The sequence below is a fragment of the Ambystoma mexicanum genome, chromosome 2q (assembly GCF_040938575.1).
Source record: "Ambystoma mexicanum isolate Mex_15411 chromosome 2q, UKY_AmexF1_1, whole genome shotgun sequence".
Classification (NCBI taxonomy): domain Eukaryota; kingdom Metazoa; phylum Chordata; class Amphibia; order Caudata; family Ambystomatidae; genus Ambystoma; species Ambystoma mexicanum.
In genome coordinates, this window is record NC_090924.1 from 64022405 (window position 1) to 64040393 (window position 17989).

The 17989-nt window shown below is 43.8% G+C and overlaps 1 protein-coding gene across 8 annotated transcripts in view; it reads right to left on the minus strand.

Moving 5' to 3' along the window:
• The window catches only part of TFAP4 (transcription factor AP-4), a 101072-nt gene that overhangs the window by 40538 nt on the left and 42545 nt on the right, over window positions 1-17989 (minus strand). For all 8 annotated transcript variants that reach the window (XM_069646839.1, XM_069646834.1, XM_069646836.1 and 5 more), the window contains exons 2-4: window positions 8417-8582; window positions 6784-6882; window positions 6190-6363 (exon numbers count right to left, since the gene is read on the minus strand). In XM_069646839.1, the coding sequence (XP_069502940.1) occupies window positions 6190-6363; window positions 6784-6882; window positions 8417-8582 (439 nt within the window). The remainder of the gene's footprint in view (window positions 1-6189; window positions 6364-6783; window positions 6883-8416; window positions 8583-17989) is intronic.

A 17989-nucleotide genomic window follows, 5' to 3' on the forward strand; every position in this document is an offset into this window, starting at 1 on the left:
TTTTGGTTAGGGAAATACAAGCCCTTTCAAGGGGTTGGGGAAAGGTACTTGGACCACCACTAGGCTGGGAAACTGAATTATCCATTTTGTAATAATAAAGGTCGAAAACTCATCTACATTGTCTTGCGACCGAGAACCTGGTCAGAATCATTACAGATAGGCTAAACTGAAAGAAGAGTAACTTCTCTCATAGAAACACGTTTGACAATTAGACAAGTTTTACTTGTGCTAGATTAGACAAACAGGATCCTAGCCCTATCCTTGCCAGCTTAAATTGAATTTTGGCCCCCATATAACTAATGTGATCTCAGCAAATCATACAACCTTTCAAGGAATTAAAGTAAATGGGGCAGCTACAACCCGAAATCAATTGGAGAAAGGAACTAGACAATCCTGCCCTCTTTCAGCCCTGTTCCTGGCCTCATCAATGGAGCAGCTGCCAAAACCAGGAAGGATCCCGAAACTAGGTGGTAACCACCATCAAATGTGTCTTTTTTTGCAGAGGATTTATCATGGCGACGTCTGTCCTGCCCGCAAGGAGTTTAGAAAGGATACCAGGTTTTAAGTTCAAATGTCTTGAAAACAGAAATTCTGAATAAAAACGGTCCCAACACTTCCAATGGGCCACAAACTAGACATTTGGGCATTAAAATCTCTTGGCCTTGACAACTGAAATGGGAAAGCTAATTGCACTCCTTTGTCTCAGCCACAGAAAAAAAAGAAAATCTGATTGGAAAAGAGACTACTCAACAAGGTTTAGTTAACACATTTCCAAAGTATACCTAATCCAAGCCATATCAATATCAGAATCAATTTAAGTTACATTTTGCCAGGCAATGCTTCGTGAATTGTATTTGGCCGGGGAAAATGACAAGTAAAGTTAGTTATGTTCACTAGTAAAAAGATTCAGATGCCCAGACTTGTGGAAATACTACTTCGAATCACAAATAACAGTGAATCGCTACATGGATGTGAAAATAGCTAGGAAAACATTGGTTTTATATAACAGGCCGTTATATGAACATTATTCTAACCATGGCCCCAAAAATAATTACAAAAGGCCAGGTTCTAAAGTTTAGGGATACAATAGTAAAAACTCCAGGTCGAACTCCCTTTCCCATCCCAGTTATAGGACTTGCCCCCAGTCAATGAAGATACGGGTTGTGTAGGGAGTTATAAAATCAGCAGTGCAAGGAAGATTTAGATTAAGGGGAGCATTTTCATTATTGGCAGATTAGATGTGCCTTAACAGCCCACCCGCCAATAGAGAAGGAGCAATTTTAGAATTATTAGCTCAAGCAAAATGCGGAGTCCAGTAAGGGACTAAACATCTATGCCATGCTGGCAGGAAAAGGTTGCCAAGAGGAACTGGGGATTACCATTATAGAGTAAAAACTTGGAACTACACAGATGACGAGAGACCCTTAAATATGTGCATGTTTGGTAGAGGCTTGAAGGAAAATAAAATGTGGCATCTGAACAGGAAGGTCTCCTTTTACCGTAGCAGTTACAAATTATCGAATTTCTGATCGAGTCCAAACTGAGAAATAAGCGATCTTGATATTCCAGATGATCTGCTCTTTTAATGGGTGCTGCAGATGAATTATCGAGTGGCCTCATAAAGAGGGTTTTGGAGGTACTTGTGGCGGTTAAGTAGGCTCTCTGGAACCAGATCTCTCCTCCCAATTAAACTTTGAGGGGAGTCAAGGTTTGCGATTTAATCTTGGGGATTATTAACAGCTCCAATCTGAGAAGGGGGGGGGGGATACACTCCTTCAGAAGAGATGAACTACATTTGGGATGATACGAGAGAGGGGTTGGCGGTACTTCCATGACTGAACATTCACAGGGAGAGTCAAAGCCCTGAACTGGTTTGATATTCCTGTAGAAGTTACAACTTGTTTCTGGGGACAAGAATATGAATAAGTGAAGAGAGCTCAGTTTTAGAGGTAGCGTAAGGTTTCAGAGGAGAAGGCTACGATGGAGGGGTACTCCTATATAGTTCTAAATCGAGAGCACTAAAATAAAGCAAGCCTCTGATTCAAAGCAGAAACTTTATTATGCACACATTGGAAAGGTGGAAAACAAAACTAAAATCTACCCACTGAAAAATCATGAATAGGCTCTTGAATAATTATTCAATTGAAGAACATAGGTGCTCTCCTCGAACACAGTCAAAATAGGAGGTTGCACAACATTTACATACAAGAAAGCAAATCTGGTCAATCAGAAGTGTTAAGCCCACAGCAGAAATCCAATTCCAACAGGTCTGTGAAAGATGCAACAGCACCAAAAAAAAAAAAAAAAACAAATAAAAAAAATCAGTGGATACTACAAAAACTGTGAAAAGAGCAGACAGGCTTGGTCTGGCAGTTTTGTTTATTCCTTGGCATTTTCTAGGTTTAAATGACAATCAGAGGCAACAGCTAATGCAAATAAACTTAGCACAACAGGGAACCTTACATTTCCTAAAAACTGAATCTAGCAACCAGAACCGCAGTGTAAAAAAATATAAGTGGAAGGCAAAATATGTACTGTTGCAGTACAGCCACACACTTGCCATCAGACCTTCCACTCATCGAGTCGAACATAGTTATACTAAAAAAACGGGTTCACTGAAATTAATCTGGATTATTCGCCGACAGAACCGACAGTAAAGGAAAATACAGCACTGAACACCTCCTCAAGGTGGGATGACATTTGGCTTCCGGCGTACAAATATTTGAAAGAGTGCCACTGCCAGGAATAGAAGTAGGCCACTACCTCCAGCACGAATGCCAGTTCTTCACATGCACACAACACACCACTTCTTATTCGCCAAGAGTGAATTTTCATTCACCAATTAAACGTACACATTTTGCAGCCGATCTTAACATTAACTTTTAAATGAATGTCCTTTTCAAATGTTTGTTAAACGACTTTCAATTCCAAGTGTCTACTGATGCATTTGCTCGCAAGTCAGTAAAGGTTGCCAGACAAGCTTCCAAGTGTTGCATTTGAAAGAAGAGCAACCAAGGCCCACGCCCCAATGCCTCATCTGCTACAGCAGTGGCTTCAGGTACAGGCGGAAACGAGCTGCTTTGCCAAACAGCCGCTTTCGGTCCACCTAGAACAGATTGGCAACATACTGGAGGGCCATCAATCAAACTCACTAGATAGTAAGCTCACTGGCTCCCTCTGAAATAATGCAAAAATACATCTTCCTCATCAGGCTGTCTTCCCAGTAGAGGCTATACGCTCAAAATTTCTTTTTTTTTTTGTTAAACGGTGTGCTGCATAAGCAGAGCGCGGCCATTGGGTTTTTGTTAAAAATATGCGTCTCACGAATCAAAATTATTTGTACAATTTAATACAATACAGACAGGGTATTGTTAAAGCATCTACTATCCCTTTTCGCTGCACTTTGCCTCTTGTTCCAAGCTGTTGCACGAGGTGTTGGTGACGTCTATTATCAAGAGGTTTTTCTCAACTAACTTCTATAGAATAAAGATTTTACTCGAAGAAAAAAAAATACTCTGCCCACACTGGAACTGGCGTTTTATCAACTGTTCTTTTGAGCAATTGTGAACTATGTGTAATTAGGTTTCATACATTAAAAACATGCATGTTCCTTATTAAGGAGTTAAAGTATAAGTCCAAAACAAATCTGTGGGAACAGTGTTGAATATAGGGGTGTTGCTGGGGGGGGGGCAAAGGGGGCTATAGCCCCTGATCTTTTGGTTGTAGCCCCGGATAGAATCTCTTTAGCTACAGCCAAAAGACTAGCTAGCCCCGAGTCCCAAAAGTTCGACATCAGCGTAGCCCCGGGTCTTTTCCAGACCTAGCAACCCCCCTGGTTGAATAAATGAGTTTGCCTACAGCAAACCATTTATGCCAAAGACCCATTCCCCAGGTCCAGCTTTGACGCTGCAGGGAAACATTTTGTGGGTCCGCTCCCTCTCTCCTCTTGTGCAGGGGACAACCCTCAACCTCTAGACCTCACTCCCCTCCCCTCCCCCACTACAAACCACTCCTTAACCTACCTTGCTTGCAACTCCTGCTTTATGGAACTCTGCTGTCATGTGGGAATTTGCACATGAGCTAATTGAGACAGTACTATGGGAAAGGCGGCCTGTTAGGGAAGAAATTGCACTCACAATACTTGATCCATAAACGGATTCACCATCATTTCATGTGATGGCTTAGAACAAGTGGCAAAGAGCAGAGTAAAGCAACAAGGATTGTATATGCTTTAAGATTAGTCTAGCAAACTTCTGCAACATTGCCATTACTTAGAACGCCATCACAGGGTTTTGGCTCACTTTCTATCCTCTTCTTCTTACTGCTGTTTAAGTAGTGTACACAGATTTTACTGCAAGGACGGTTATTTGGTGCAACCAGGGAAACAACTGAGTTTTACTAAAAATAATTTAACGGGACCGCAGGTTGTAATAAAAAAAAATTAAAAAGAGAATAAAAAGTAGTACATAGCCATCCGTTATCCGACAAGTAGTTTGCCATCAAATACCAATGGGGCAAATTGTACCCTGCCTGGAGGCTAACCAATGTGCACCAACATACCAGTCTAGAAAGAGCATCCAGGGGCAAAAAAAGCAGGCATTCCTCAAACACCATTTTGGATATATTCACATCTTAGTGCCCTTTATTCATTGCTCTGGTTGGAGCCTTACAAGAGAATCCACTGGGCATTTCTAAAGCAGAGAACGACACACGACGTAAAATCGTGGTTTCTTTTGCATGGGTGGCTTCAGTAAATCTACATCTAGTGCTTTAACAAACTCCCTTCTTGTAGCACATCAAGTTTTTGCCTGCTGAAAAGTAAGGCTGTTGTGGAAACCACATGACGTTTTTAAGGAGGCCCACACAAATTAGTAATCCTCCTAGCCTCGCCAAGCCTTCCTTTTCCTAGGCGTAGAAGGCAACCAAGCCTGGGAACCTATGCAGGGCACAAGAGAAGCAGGTCAAATGCAATGGCATCATTGGGCGAACTACTGTTTTTTTTCATTAGGGCACGGGACCCCATGCTATGAAACCACAAAATCGGTCTTTATGTGCAGATCCAGGTATGCAGGCACAAGCCTTTCCTGTTAAAGGGTGACTGAATAGTGTGCCACAGGGAATAATAGGTGGCCACCTAGAACAGTAATATTCCTAGGTGGGGTGCATAGCCTATAGACCAGCTGATCGGACACTGTCCAATTGAGAAACAGTGATCAATTGGATTCTCTTCCAATATGTGATCCAACTCTTTTTGGGGTGGAAGAAGGAGGCAAGAGTTTATTGTGATCAAGACTTGTCCAAAAGTAACTACCGTTCGGAGCAAAACAAAATTTGCAAGCAGGAACGATTCAAGAAGCTTGGAAAGCAAAGATAAGGAAAATGTACAGGGAATAATATGGGGCTCACAGGAGTAGATTCAAATTCCTACAAGATTACAAATCTCGGTTTGACATTTTATGTTTTACTCATATCGTTATGAAACATGGTTATGTATTTAACGTGAAGGGGTTCCATCTGTGCCCTAGCATTTATATTACGGCTAAGACTAAGGCAGAAAATCTGAGATACCCATTCTACTCGATCCCGGAAAACGTTGGTAGTATGAATGCACTTCAGTATAGGGAAACACGTGCATTGCATGTGCAGAGCGGTCAGATTGTTCCATTGCAAGGCTGCATCTCAGCCTCCATATATACTGACCCAGCCCGCTGAAGCCATGTCAAGTTTATTAGTTTCAGCCACATTTAGATGCCCCAGTAGGTCCTACTCTTACCTAGCTGCGATTCCTCCTGATATTGGACCACTTTGCAGAGGAAAATGTAAGCTTTCCTCATTGAGGCATACCAAGTTTGTCCATGGTTCCAGATCTATAGGTCTGTTCGATTCCTTACTGTGGCAAATGTAACTTGCCAGCAATAAGCAGACAGATACATTCCAACAATAGCTTGATCGACCACCTTTAAGAGTCCATACGAGTGAGCAAAAGGTGCATCTGGCCATGACCAATGCACAGAATCTTGCCCCCACCACCCAAAGAAAAGCACACAGGGATGGTAGCCATGCAAGATATGCACAGTAGCGACAGGATGAGTAGACAACCCACCTCGCATGATCGCAGAAGCGCGACAAGAAGCTGTATGTCCTCTGCGCCTTTTCCACTTGCCAAGGATACCATGCCACTGCACTCACCTGCTCCTCAAGCATCATGCGCACCGATCGCTCTTTGTCCAGTTGCTGGCGCAGTTCAATCATTTCCCTTCGCAGATCATCGGCCTTCTCGTCCTCCCAGATATCAGGGGACCCAATGCCCTCATCCTTGTCTTCTGCTCGCCGCCTCTTTGGAGATGAGCCACTGAACTCTTGCTATGGAGAAAATAAAGGCACATTTGGCCCAGTGAGGAGCATGGTCAACTGATGCAATGGAAGCAGCCAACTGTGACAATTTCTGGAGTAGCAGGTCATCCGATCACCCGCTTAAACTGTCGGGGCAGGGTGGCGCAAAAGGCCAAATACACTTACTAGGCGCACCAAACGTCAGTGATGCGTCCAAAAGAGCACATGGTGAATGCAAAGAGACAGATCACAGCATGATGGCTAAATAACATAGCAGGGAGGTAGACGATGCAAAAGGAGTGAGTGAATGAAAAAAATTAGGACATTAGTCAGCATGGAAACGAACAGGAGAGGAAAAGCAAAGAAAGGGTACAACTACAGCCTTGGACATGGCATCGGGGGGTGAGGGGCTAAAACCCAATCTCATAGGAGCACAGTCTATAAAGTTACCTGGATAAACCTTTTTAGCTGTGTGTTCTGCTGTAATAACCGGGTCTTTTCCTGTTCCAGTGAGAAGATGTATTCAGCAGTTTGCTGCAGGATTGCCGCCTGTGACAAGGTTGAGAGACAAGTGGTTAAATGTAGCACAAACTTACCCAACCCAGAGTCATGAGGAGGCAGCACTTCTACAGGATATACAAATACTGCATACCTTGACATTAAATTTAAAAGAATGTATGTCATAGCCAAATGCAGATTCATCCATAAAATGCATTTTAGATCAACCTGTGTTTAGATTTGAATATATACACAGACATCAGCTCATTCTTCAATGACTCCATAGCATCAGATAATCAGGGGGTTGCTTGCTACTAGCCAGCCATGAATAGTCACTAGCCACCTCAATTCTACACATATACATACCACACCATTTCTTACTGGCCAACAGTAATTGAACACTAACCAACAGCTAGTGGCGAGTGCTAATGTTTCGCCCGGACCATAATCCTTTTTTCAAACGCCACACATCTAGAACCGACCAAAATAACAAATGAGACAAAGATTTAAACTAAAATGTGGCCAATCCGATTTATACTCCTGTTGAAAATCAAGGCCAAATGACTACACTAATAAATACATTGGCGCATCCAAAAAGGTAAACGCATGGGTCTGCGAGGAAGGTCTACCATAATTTCAGCATATCTGGGCACGGAGATTTTCTATGAACCTGATGAAACTGTCTTCATCAGGGTCATTAAATTGGATATGCCACATATAGAAAGTGAATAGGTCATGGAACGGTGACCGCTCATTCCACTCAATAGGAATTGCCACAAAGAATTCCAATGGAATACCAGGCATAGACCAGCAACTAACCATGATGCTCCCGCTTTCCCCTCCCCGGACTGACCGTTTCCATGAACTTGGTAAATAACTAAACATTCCCCACAAAGCAAAACAAGTCATCTTTATCGGTGTGGTTTTCAAAAATAGTGTCAATTGCTAGCGATTCAAACATCAACATCAGTGTTCTCTGGAATGATTCTATCACAGGACCAGCGGCGCTACAATGTTCAATTACTTTACGCCATATAGCTCGCAACTCTTCTGCAGCAACCTACCACGTCAGTCCAAAAACATTGCAGACCCCACATACTGCTACCCAAGTGTGCCTTGGCCGCCCACACAGCACTACCTTCATGATATCTGGGTCCAGGAGCACAGCTTGCCCTGTGCAATTGAACACCAACCTGAAGCAATAATTCACACTAACTTTGCTCAGCTAACCCTGCACCATGGAATTCCACCAGCAAGACCATACTCCTCTACCATGCGGCTTTGCACATGCACCTCAAATCATAACTTGCATTCTACTTGATGAAAAAAGCCGTTTGGACATTAGCATCCTAGAAGACCACCAAGTCCACAGAGCGAAGGATGAAAATAGTTTATATACAGCCTGATGACCTTAAAGTACTAGTATTAGGATTATGTGGCCTCTGGTCTTGTGATAAATCTCAGGAGAATTTGCATTTACTCAGTACCTCAATCCCTGCTCAGTTTGTGGAATGTCAAACCATGCATATCAATATTTGCCCCCCCCCCCCCCCCCCGATATCAGCCCTTAGTCAAACTCCTTCACCTTGCTAAGCTTCTCCCCATCTGTGTGTGGAATGAGTGTTTTCAGAGACTGGAAACCTGCGTTGATGCTCTGCATGCGCCGCCTTTCGTTACTGTTAGCGATCTCCCTTCGAATCCGGCGCTCCTGGTCACGCTGGGTCTCTGGTGTTAACGGGATGTTAGCCAGGCTGTGATTAAACAAGGAGAAGAAAAAAATAGCCCCGTGTTAGCATATGAAAAGAACTCCATGCTCTACAAAGCCCTGCAAACTTTACTTTATCACACAGAACCATGGACTTTCCAAAGCATTGGGAGAAGGGGAGATGGGGTAGAGACCAGAAGACATAAAATAGGCTTGTAGCAAAGATGGAAACGAGACAAGGAAAATGTGCATAGAGTTAAAGGTGTCCTTGAAGTAAAACATTCAAGCATAGGACATGACAAGGGAACAAAGCAGCACTTCATGTCAGCCAGTGGCAGCAGTAGGGAGTATTATTCCATTTACTCATGAATCTGTGAGGCCCTGAGCATATTGGGACTAGGTTAGCATTCCGCTCTATGGGAGAAGTATGCTAGGTTAGCATTCCGCTCTATGGGAGAAGTATGCTAGGTTAGCATTCTGCTCTATGGGAGAAGTATGCTTTATAACAGAGTGATCATTATGCGCAGGAGATGGCCGCAGTTTGAAGCAGATCACGTACAGCGGCGAGGTCTAATGTTTAAATGAATTTATACAGCGCCACAGGCAGACTGAAATCAAAACCCAAACAATGACTAGCAACAGAACAAACGGGTTTCAGGGATTTGTGGAATGCAAAATGGGGATCCACCAGATGAAAGAAAAGGGGAATCGAATTCCAAATGGGGGGGGTGGAGAGGTCGGTCAGATGTTTGCAAACCATATAGGCATTTGAAAACGAGGCAAAGGATAGTCTACAACAAATTGTTGACCAGGGAAGGGATCAGCAGGGAGATGTTCCATGGTCAAAACAAGAACAAGAGATTAAAAATCAATCTGACTTCCGCATTTTGCATCTTTGCAACCCATCCAACTGAAACTGGCATTCCAAGACAAACTGCAGAAGTCAATATGTTATATGATAATGATTGGTTTAGAACACACTTAATACCCAGAGGTTTCTAAGCACGGACTTGGGGAATCAAACCTGTATTGCTCTGCGTCATCTTGCTTCCAAGATGAGCACGTTGTCGCTGAGCTATCCTCCCGAGACAAAGGGATGTCTCAGCAGGCCTATACAGGCTGCAGGCATTTTTCCCTCATTCTTGGTTTCTTTTAAGTAACCCACTCGGCAAGTCTTATTGCAGGCATTAGCAGACAAGTGTGTGGGAATGGCCAATGTCAAGCCACAGCTCACTGGGATGGCCTGCTTAGCAGACTAACAATGCATACTAGCCTATGCCTTGTCTGCTGGGTTGACATGATAACAATGTGTTTATCCTTCATGAGGCACTGCACATTGTATTTACGTCCTGCATAACAAGATGCAGGACATTGTGAAAACTGCATTCTGGGGCTCGTTTGTAGTTATTACAGGAAAACCAGAGGTATACTCCCAGAATCAACTTCGAGGCTGGAAGGCCTTCTCCGAATGGAATGGTGTGTGGGTGCGTTTTCCAAAATGTTTGGAGGTCCCCTTGCCTGCAGCTAAAACCTGTCTGCATGTGCTAGCAAAAATGTATTCATCTGGATTAGTGTAATGCTTCCAAATGCAAAGGTGCCCTGTAAAAATGGTAAATGCGTTTTTTGGGGGCAGTTTCGTTTGATGCAGTTTTGCGCACATAGCCGATCACACATTCAGTGTAGTTAACCTTTCTGACGTGGGCGGCGACTTGTCCAATTGGGCTGAGTCGTGTGTGTGTGTGTGTGTGTGGCTATGGGCGGGGCATACCTTAGGGTTTTTGATTTGCAAATGTATGCAGGTATGCTCCCACTGCTCAATTAAAAAGCAAAACATGACTGGGAGGCTCTCGAAAAAGGCCAATGACCCAGATGGGAAGTGCTGCAAAGCAGCGAACAACTTACCTCGAACTTAAAGAGAAGCTGCAAGCATTAATGAGAAACACCCCTTCTCTTTCAGCAGATCCCGAACAAACTCTAAAAATAATCTCCTGTGGCTCCACGAACGAGCCTGCCTGCTTGGTATCGACGTCACAGAGCATCGAATCGGCCACAAGAGGGCGCGCGTACCTGGAAAGACGACGACCCTGCTTAAATATCGTGCGGCGATGAAAAGGTCTGCTTCGGGGCTCAGTTTCAACGATGCACAAGCCACCAAAACAGGGCCGCTTGACTTCTGCTATGCGGCCTCATAGTAGTTCACACGGCCGGGTCGGGGCAGGGGTGGACTGGGAAACAAAGGTGGCCCTGGAACGTTTTCAAGTGTCCCCATGTTGCCCTTTGCGCGCATATGTAGCAAACTATTCCTTCCCAGTAGGTAGACATGGCAAAAACGGACATGCAAGATAGGATAAGGAGAATAGAACCCTGGAAGCTTTAGAACAATCGCCTACAAAAAAGGATTGGAGAGACGGCAGGGGGTGCAGAAAACTAGGGTACCCACACAAGACCCCAGGTGCAGAGGCCCACTGGGAAATTCCACGCAGGCCATTCAACCATTGGTTGGAACCGGGGCTATGTGCACTTTTGAAAGTTCGAATCCTCTGCACTAAAATAGGCAAATGTTTTCACTTTACAGTGCTTAGAAGCAGAGGTGGCCGTTAGGTTCTGTAAAATGTGAAAATCTGATAGCATTCCATGCCCCTCAAGACACCATACGCTTGTAAAAGTGCATACAATCAGCAACTCACAGTAAGCAGGGAGGTCAACACTTTACCAAGCGCTATAGGGTTACATTTAAAAAAAAATAAAAAAATTAAAAAACGCACCACACTCTAGGGCGCCGTGTGAAACCACAAAAATAATAACCGAAAACCAAAGTGGCTGACTCCCTTGCTTTACATCTAACTTCAAGGTTAAAAGAAGGGCCACACATCAAAGAGCAGACCCCCCCCCCCCAGCCACTCTAAATGACATTGCTATGGCTTTCCTCCCGTTTATTTCGACTAATAACGGACAGAATCTTTGTGGTTGAGATGATGTTTTGTTTGCAAGTTACCCAGGACTAATTGGAACCTCTGTTATGGTTTTATTCAGCTGAAGCCAGCCATTCTTGAATTAAGCAGCATGCGAACGTGTGGGGCTGTCCTTCCTATCGGCGTGAAGATGGGCATTAACCATGTACATTTATTTCATGCTGCATAAGGAGATGGCCAGCTAAGGTTAACTATTCCAACCATTGAGGCGCTGCATGCATCCTACCATGAGTCGTCAGGCAAACCAGAACCTTGATGATGCCATGACAGATCCAGTTGACCCACAAGAGTTTCGTGGCCTCCGACCACATACATCCCTGAAAATAGTTACATGATGCAGTTCCAAACCACCTGAATTTTCAGTCACTTATGGGCGTGCATGCAGCCAAGGCCGCCATCGCCCGACGAGAGGTGGGTGGGGGGGGGGGGTACATTTTGGACGTGTAAACGATTCACCATGTACCGCTCAACCCCTCCGACCCCTTCCCAGGGCCTTGACATGCATTTGTTCAGTCAGAGCAGCTCCAGTACCATTTCAGAGAACCCCTCCCACCCCCCCAACCCCCCACCCGTTAAAAGCACCTGCAGGATTGCCACCTGGTCCACGCCTCATTAATTCTGCAAGCATAATTTCCTGGTTCCTGTGCAGATGCAAGGTTCGGTCAGGAGTACCCCCATAGAGCAGGGATATGAATGTTACTCTTTTCTCTGTACCCATCCCTACCTGGTCATACTCACAAAAAGGTATGAAGAAAAGAGGCCATGACATAGGCGCAAGTTAAAGTTACTCACTGTGTGGACTACTACAAGGCCGAACCGAAGACTCAAAATACTGGTGTGGGCCACTTTTTATTTTGCCAAAGTGGGAGACTTGTTTTGCCCATGTGTGCCAGTTTGAGGCGTTAGTTCACTCTTCGGCTAATAGCAATGACCAGTGTTGCTGAATAAATATTCTTTAATGCACAATTTGCATTACATTTTAATCAACACACTCCCCATTGGGTACTATTCAACAGTATCACAAAATGAACGAATAGCCATTTGCAACGGTGGGTCACTTTTTCATTGGTGTTGTACGAGACAATTTCATGGCCCAGTCCGACCCTGCTGGCAGTAGAAGAGGCGAACGATTGGGAGCCTAGGAGCGTCGGGGTAGCCAGCGCACACGCATTCCCACACATGCACCCTCAGCATTTGCACAGCAGAGTGCTCTGGGCCCTACCCTGCAGAGCTGGCATTGCAATGAATGGTAGGAAGAGGATAGATTACAGTAGCCTTTAAGTCCACTGACTTTTTCAAAGGCAGACCATTCACCCAAACTCCTTGTGCGTTTTGGTCAGTGGAAGGGGCGAGTCTTCAACATAGTAAACCCCATCACACCAGAAAGAGGTGCTCAACAAGGCACAAGTCTGTCCAGGAAAGGAGTCTGCAAGCTAACAAGGACAGGGTGGGAAAAGTAAGGGATACAAAGAAACATACAAGTTTGCTGGCATGGATAGGCCCTGTTAAATATCAAATCTAAAGAGATCCTGTGCATCGCAGCATTACTCCAGGATAGCAGAATTTCAGACACTGGTAAACGGTTCAGAAACCATTTGCCTGAACTCTGGGAATAACCAACAGAAGCCTTATTTTGGAGAAGATCTAGATAAAGCAATCCAAAAATAAATAAAACACAAAAGTATGCGATGTACTGTAAAGTCCTAGAAAAAATATCAGATATATAAAATAAGGCAGTTAGGAGTCTTAGAAGATCTGTAAATAGCACATAAGCCACTTGAAGGAATGGTTCGGTCAAACATTTTTATTGTCCCTACGGGTCGGCCATGTGTTTTTAAGCCCAAGTAGCTCGCTTTTAGATAAATTTCCTATGGACCTTGCCCGAGTTTGTCCATTAAACGCACGCGAAAACAGGCACCAGGGCGCTGCCATTTTGTGATAATCCTATGACTTGCCCCATCGCCCTGGCTGACCTGCTTTTGCGGCACTAAATCATATCCCCCGCCTCTGAGCCTGTCATCAGAAGACACGTACCGCCCATTTCACAACGCCAAAGCACGTCGTGTCAACAATCGATGCGCTTCAGCTAATGACATGTCGCCATGGAAATGGCAAGACGCCTCTTTCCTCAGTAAGTATAAACAGACCGTTTCACAACACACAGCAGCAGATTTTCGATTCCATTCCTCTCTGTGTTAGAGTATTCTGTGACTCGTTTCTGTGCTCTGGTCAGCTACCTTTGCCGCTTGTAGCCCGTGTGAACACCTGCACCATCGCTATAAATTTTAGTTTGTTTACCACACAATGGCTACAATAATGCCCTATATGTACGAGCCAGAGTATACAGAGGAGGAACTACTGGAAAGGGAAACACGCGAAAACAATGGGGCTTCGGACGGCAGTTGGCAGGACGAATCAACGGAGGAAGACACTGGACCTAGTCGCATGGACGGTGTTTCCACCTGGTGCACATGCAATGGGTGCGAGCTAATGCCAACCGAGGAGGAGAACTGCTGCTGCTGTGAAAACTCGGGATGCGTGGCCTACATATCGGAAGGCGAGCCACGACCGCAATGCATCCGCTGCCAGACTTCAGGGCAGCCTGCCTCACACGGTCTGTGTTGAGGATAATGATGGTGCTTACGCACGAACTTCATGCAACTGTTCGTCCTCATAATCAGAGTAACTAGTAAGTATAATCTGCTTGTGATGCCACTACTATTTCATGGTCGTCTCCTATATCCAAAATTACATCTACATATTCTAACGCATGAAAGTCATTCAATAGTGTGCAGTGTCTAGATAGCATTTGCCCGAGCAGAATGCCATTAGTTACAAGAATTGTCATTGACAACAAACGTTTAATCAACTTATCTTGGTCATTTAAAAACAGTTTATATCATTTTTCACAGGTGGTACCGGCTGGTGGCCCATCGTTCCTTTACATGGTGGCTTCACGGGAGGCTTGGACACCGCGTTCGAAGAGTAATACCCGCCTGTGCCGTTCGTGCCATAAGAGAAACTTTCCCGAATGACAGCGGTCAGTACAGGGGATTTTCCCCTCGCTGTGCTGCAACCTGACCTGTACAATGTGTAAAGTTTTGTATTTTTGTGCCATCAAAAAAAGAAACAAAATAAAACAACCACATATTTTAACAACGGTTGTTTCAATTTTTTAAATTAATCAAGTGTGTCTCCATTCAGCAGTCTTCCTGTGCCTTGTCTGCACGCCCACCGGCCCATCCATCCATCCACCCCCCCCTCCTCTATCAAAGGCGAAGTATAATTATATAAAATATAATAAAGTGGTTAGTTTAACAAAAACAAAAGTCCATAACAAGTCCAGTGGGTGCGCCAGGACACCCCCTCCTCAGACCCAGTGGGTCCGGCCAGGACACCCCCCCCTCACGCTGGCCGGCCCCCGGCAAACAACATAATACCACGACATACACACGTCATTCACAAACACACCCGTTTGTAATACTTTATAAACCACTTGATGTCTCATGAGAACAACTTTGTGCTTTGCAAGTCAACTCCTGAACGTGCTACCTGAGAACCACTGAGATCTATGCTAATCTGCTCATCGTCGTGCTATCCGTGAACTTCTGTGACCGCTTCGAGCAAACTCGCCAGTGTGCTCCTTGTGGCCATCTACCTGTTCTCCTGCAACATACTGCTCTGCTTGCTGAATCCAACTGTTTGTTGGTCAAGGTAAGGCCATGTATCCTAGTGATATCTGGTTGATTTTTAAATTTCTATTTGCGAGTAGAGTACTCAATAGTGCTATGTTCATTGGTCTCATTAATATTGACTTGAGTTTTCATTGTTAGGCTATCAATAGATCTATTTATTTTCATCTGTGTCAATTGTCATCAAATTGCATCCTTCAGGGGTCCAGTCTGTAATGTAAGCAGGTTTCCTTCTCGTGCAAGACAGACCATCCAAGGGACGAGTCACATGTTCAGAGTTTAGTCACATCATTTATACATTTCTGCAATTTATGCAAATACTAAGCCGCACATGATCAACTGGTATAGTTCCTGTGACCAAAACAAACCTTGCATTGAACATTGTATTTACTTTTGTATTCACATTTTTATTCATCAAGATTGTATAATAATGTCGATATTCAGAATTTTCAACAATGCCTGCCTGTTCGATTAGCAGTTGCCCTTCGAAGACCCATGCTAAATCTGAAGGCACTACAATGCATGTATTCCCGAAAACTGTTGATCGAATAAGAGAATGGGTCAGACATTGCGGATAGCTGGAAAGTAGAGTCCAACAAGTTTTAGAGGACAAGAGGTGTGATCGATACCGCATCTGCCCGGCACTTTTCCTCAAACATGTACACAACATCTTGGGTAACAAAGAAGAATAAACGGCGAACGACACGAAAATTGCTTGCGAATGCTATTCCCACTCTATTCGTCCACATTCCGCCACTGGTGAGTCAAGTGTCCGGATTTAGCTTTAGGCTTTGCGGTAGTGTGTAGGTAGCCGAATGGATTCATTGATATTTTAGGTGTTGTGTCCCTTGTAATACTTGACATTGATAGGAGTGTATAGCTTTTTGAATAATGACATTTATCAATATATTCTTTTTCGATTTCATAACCCACAAACGAAATGTATATATGGGCACAGGGAACTGTGCTATATTGCGCATTTTCAATAGCATTCTCTCAAGTATTCTGACTCCTTACATGACAATTTTTAATATTGCCATTTCATTATCAATCAATAATTTACCTTTACAACTGCTTGACTATCCCTTGAATCTGAAGCAAGAACATTCTCTGCGACGTGCTCGCAGTCATCAACCACTTCTAGCACGTATCAGGTAATCTTACTTGGCTATTCCGCTACAGACTTGTTTTATGCATGTCAAGTAATATTTTTATTGTATCTTGTAATTATTTTACCAAATGTTTGGTTAGTGCTTTCCAATTGATATACACCTTAGTTATCGTCCACTGGTGTTTGTTTTCAGCTATGATTAGTGTTATCCATAGTAATGCAAGTACTGTCTTTCAGGGAGATGCTGAAGCATCCACCACATTGACAACATCCCTAGATGTTCTTCAGCAGCACGAGGTATGGATACTGACAGCTCCATCGAACTAGATCAGAGCTGGAATACTTGTCGTTTGATTTTTCTACACAATGTTTCATTCGTGGTTGGCCATTGATATGTACCTGTGCGGTCGACCCAAAGTGTGTGTTATGTTTTCAATATTGTAATCCTTACTAATGCAAGTACTATCTTTCAGGCAGTTGATGGAGCGTCAACCCCTGCACTTGATGCGGAGCCTGACATTCAAGTAATTCCTGGGGAAGTGGAAGCGGGACCTTGCGTATACGAATCGGCGCAACAGCTTTCGGAAGTGCGCACTTCATTTACAACATCCCTACATATTCTTCGGCAGCACGAGGTATGGATACTGACAGCTCCATCGAGCGTCATCATATAACGTGATTCCATTTGCTATACTTTCTTCCCTATTAAACACAAGTACTGTGTTTCAGGGAGACGACGGAGCTTCCACTACAATAACATCCCATTTATATGCTGCAGATGTAAATAAATCAGAGAAATAAGTCGATGAAATCTGATCATATTTAGATATTCCTTGATTCTTTTAGACAATGCATCATTTGTGGTTATCTCTTTATATGTACCTGTGCCGTCGACCCCAAGTGCGTGTTATGTTTCCAATATTGAAAACCATACTAATGCAAGTACTGTGTTTCAGGGTGTTGCTGATGCCTCCTCTCCAATACAACCATTCATGGCAGTCCATACGGAGCCAGAGGTATGGATACTGACAGTTCCATCGAACTAGATCATCAGAGCTCAAATACTTGTTGTTTGATTGTTCTACAGAATGTTTAATTCGTGTTTAGCTATTGAGATGTACCTGTGTGTTCGTCCTCACGGGTGTTTTATGTTTTCAATATTGTGATACATAGTAATGAAAGTACTATGTTTCAGTGAGTCGATGGAGCGTCATTCCGTGCTGCCTATGCGGATCCAGAAAATAGTCGTTGCAGCGCAAGAGGAAGGGAAGACATGCGGCAACGAATCGGAGCAACAGCGTGCAGATGTTGAAGTTCGAGTCAAGAAAGTTGCAAAGAAAAGAAACAAAAATAAGGTTAGTTACAAACAGTTCATAATTTTAGGAATTGGTTTGCGCTGGGGACTATATTATGTTTTTTCCTGTCAATTGTACTACACTTTATATTGTGTTTAAAATGAACATCCCTTTTCCAATCTGTAATGAACATCCCTTTTCCAATCTGTCCTCTAGTTACCCGTTGGTGTACGAACTATACATACACACAGTGAAGCAAATGAGAGATGTTGCTTGCCAGACCATTTACACTATGGAGGAATATTAATTCAGACGCAGCGTGTTGAGACTCGAGATGCTCATGTCCAATGGCCAGAACATGAATTGAATGTGTCTGGAGAATC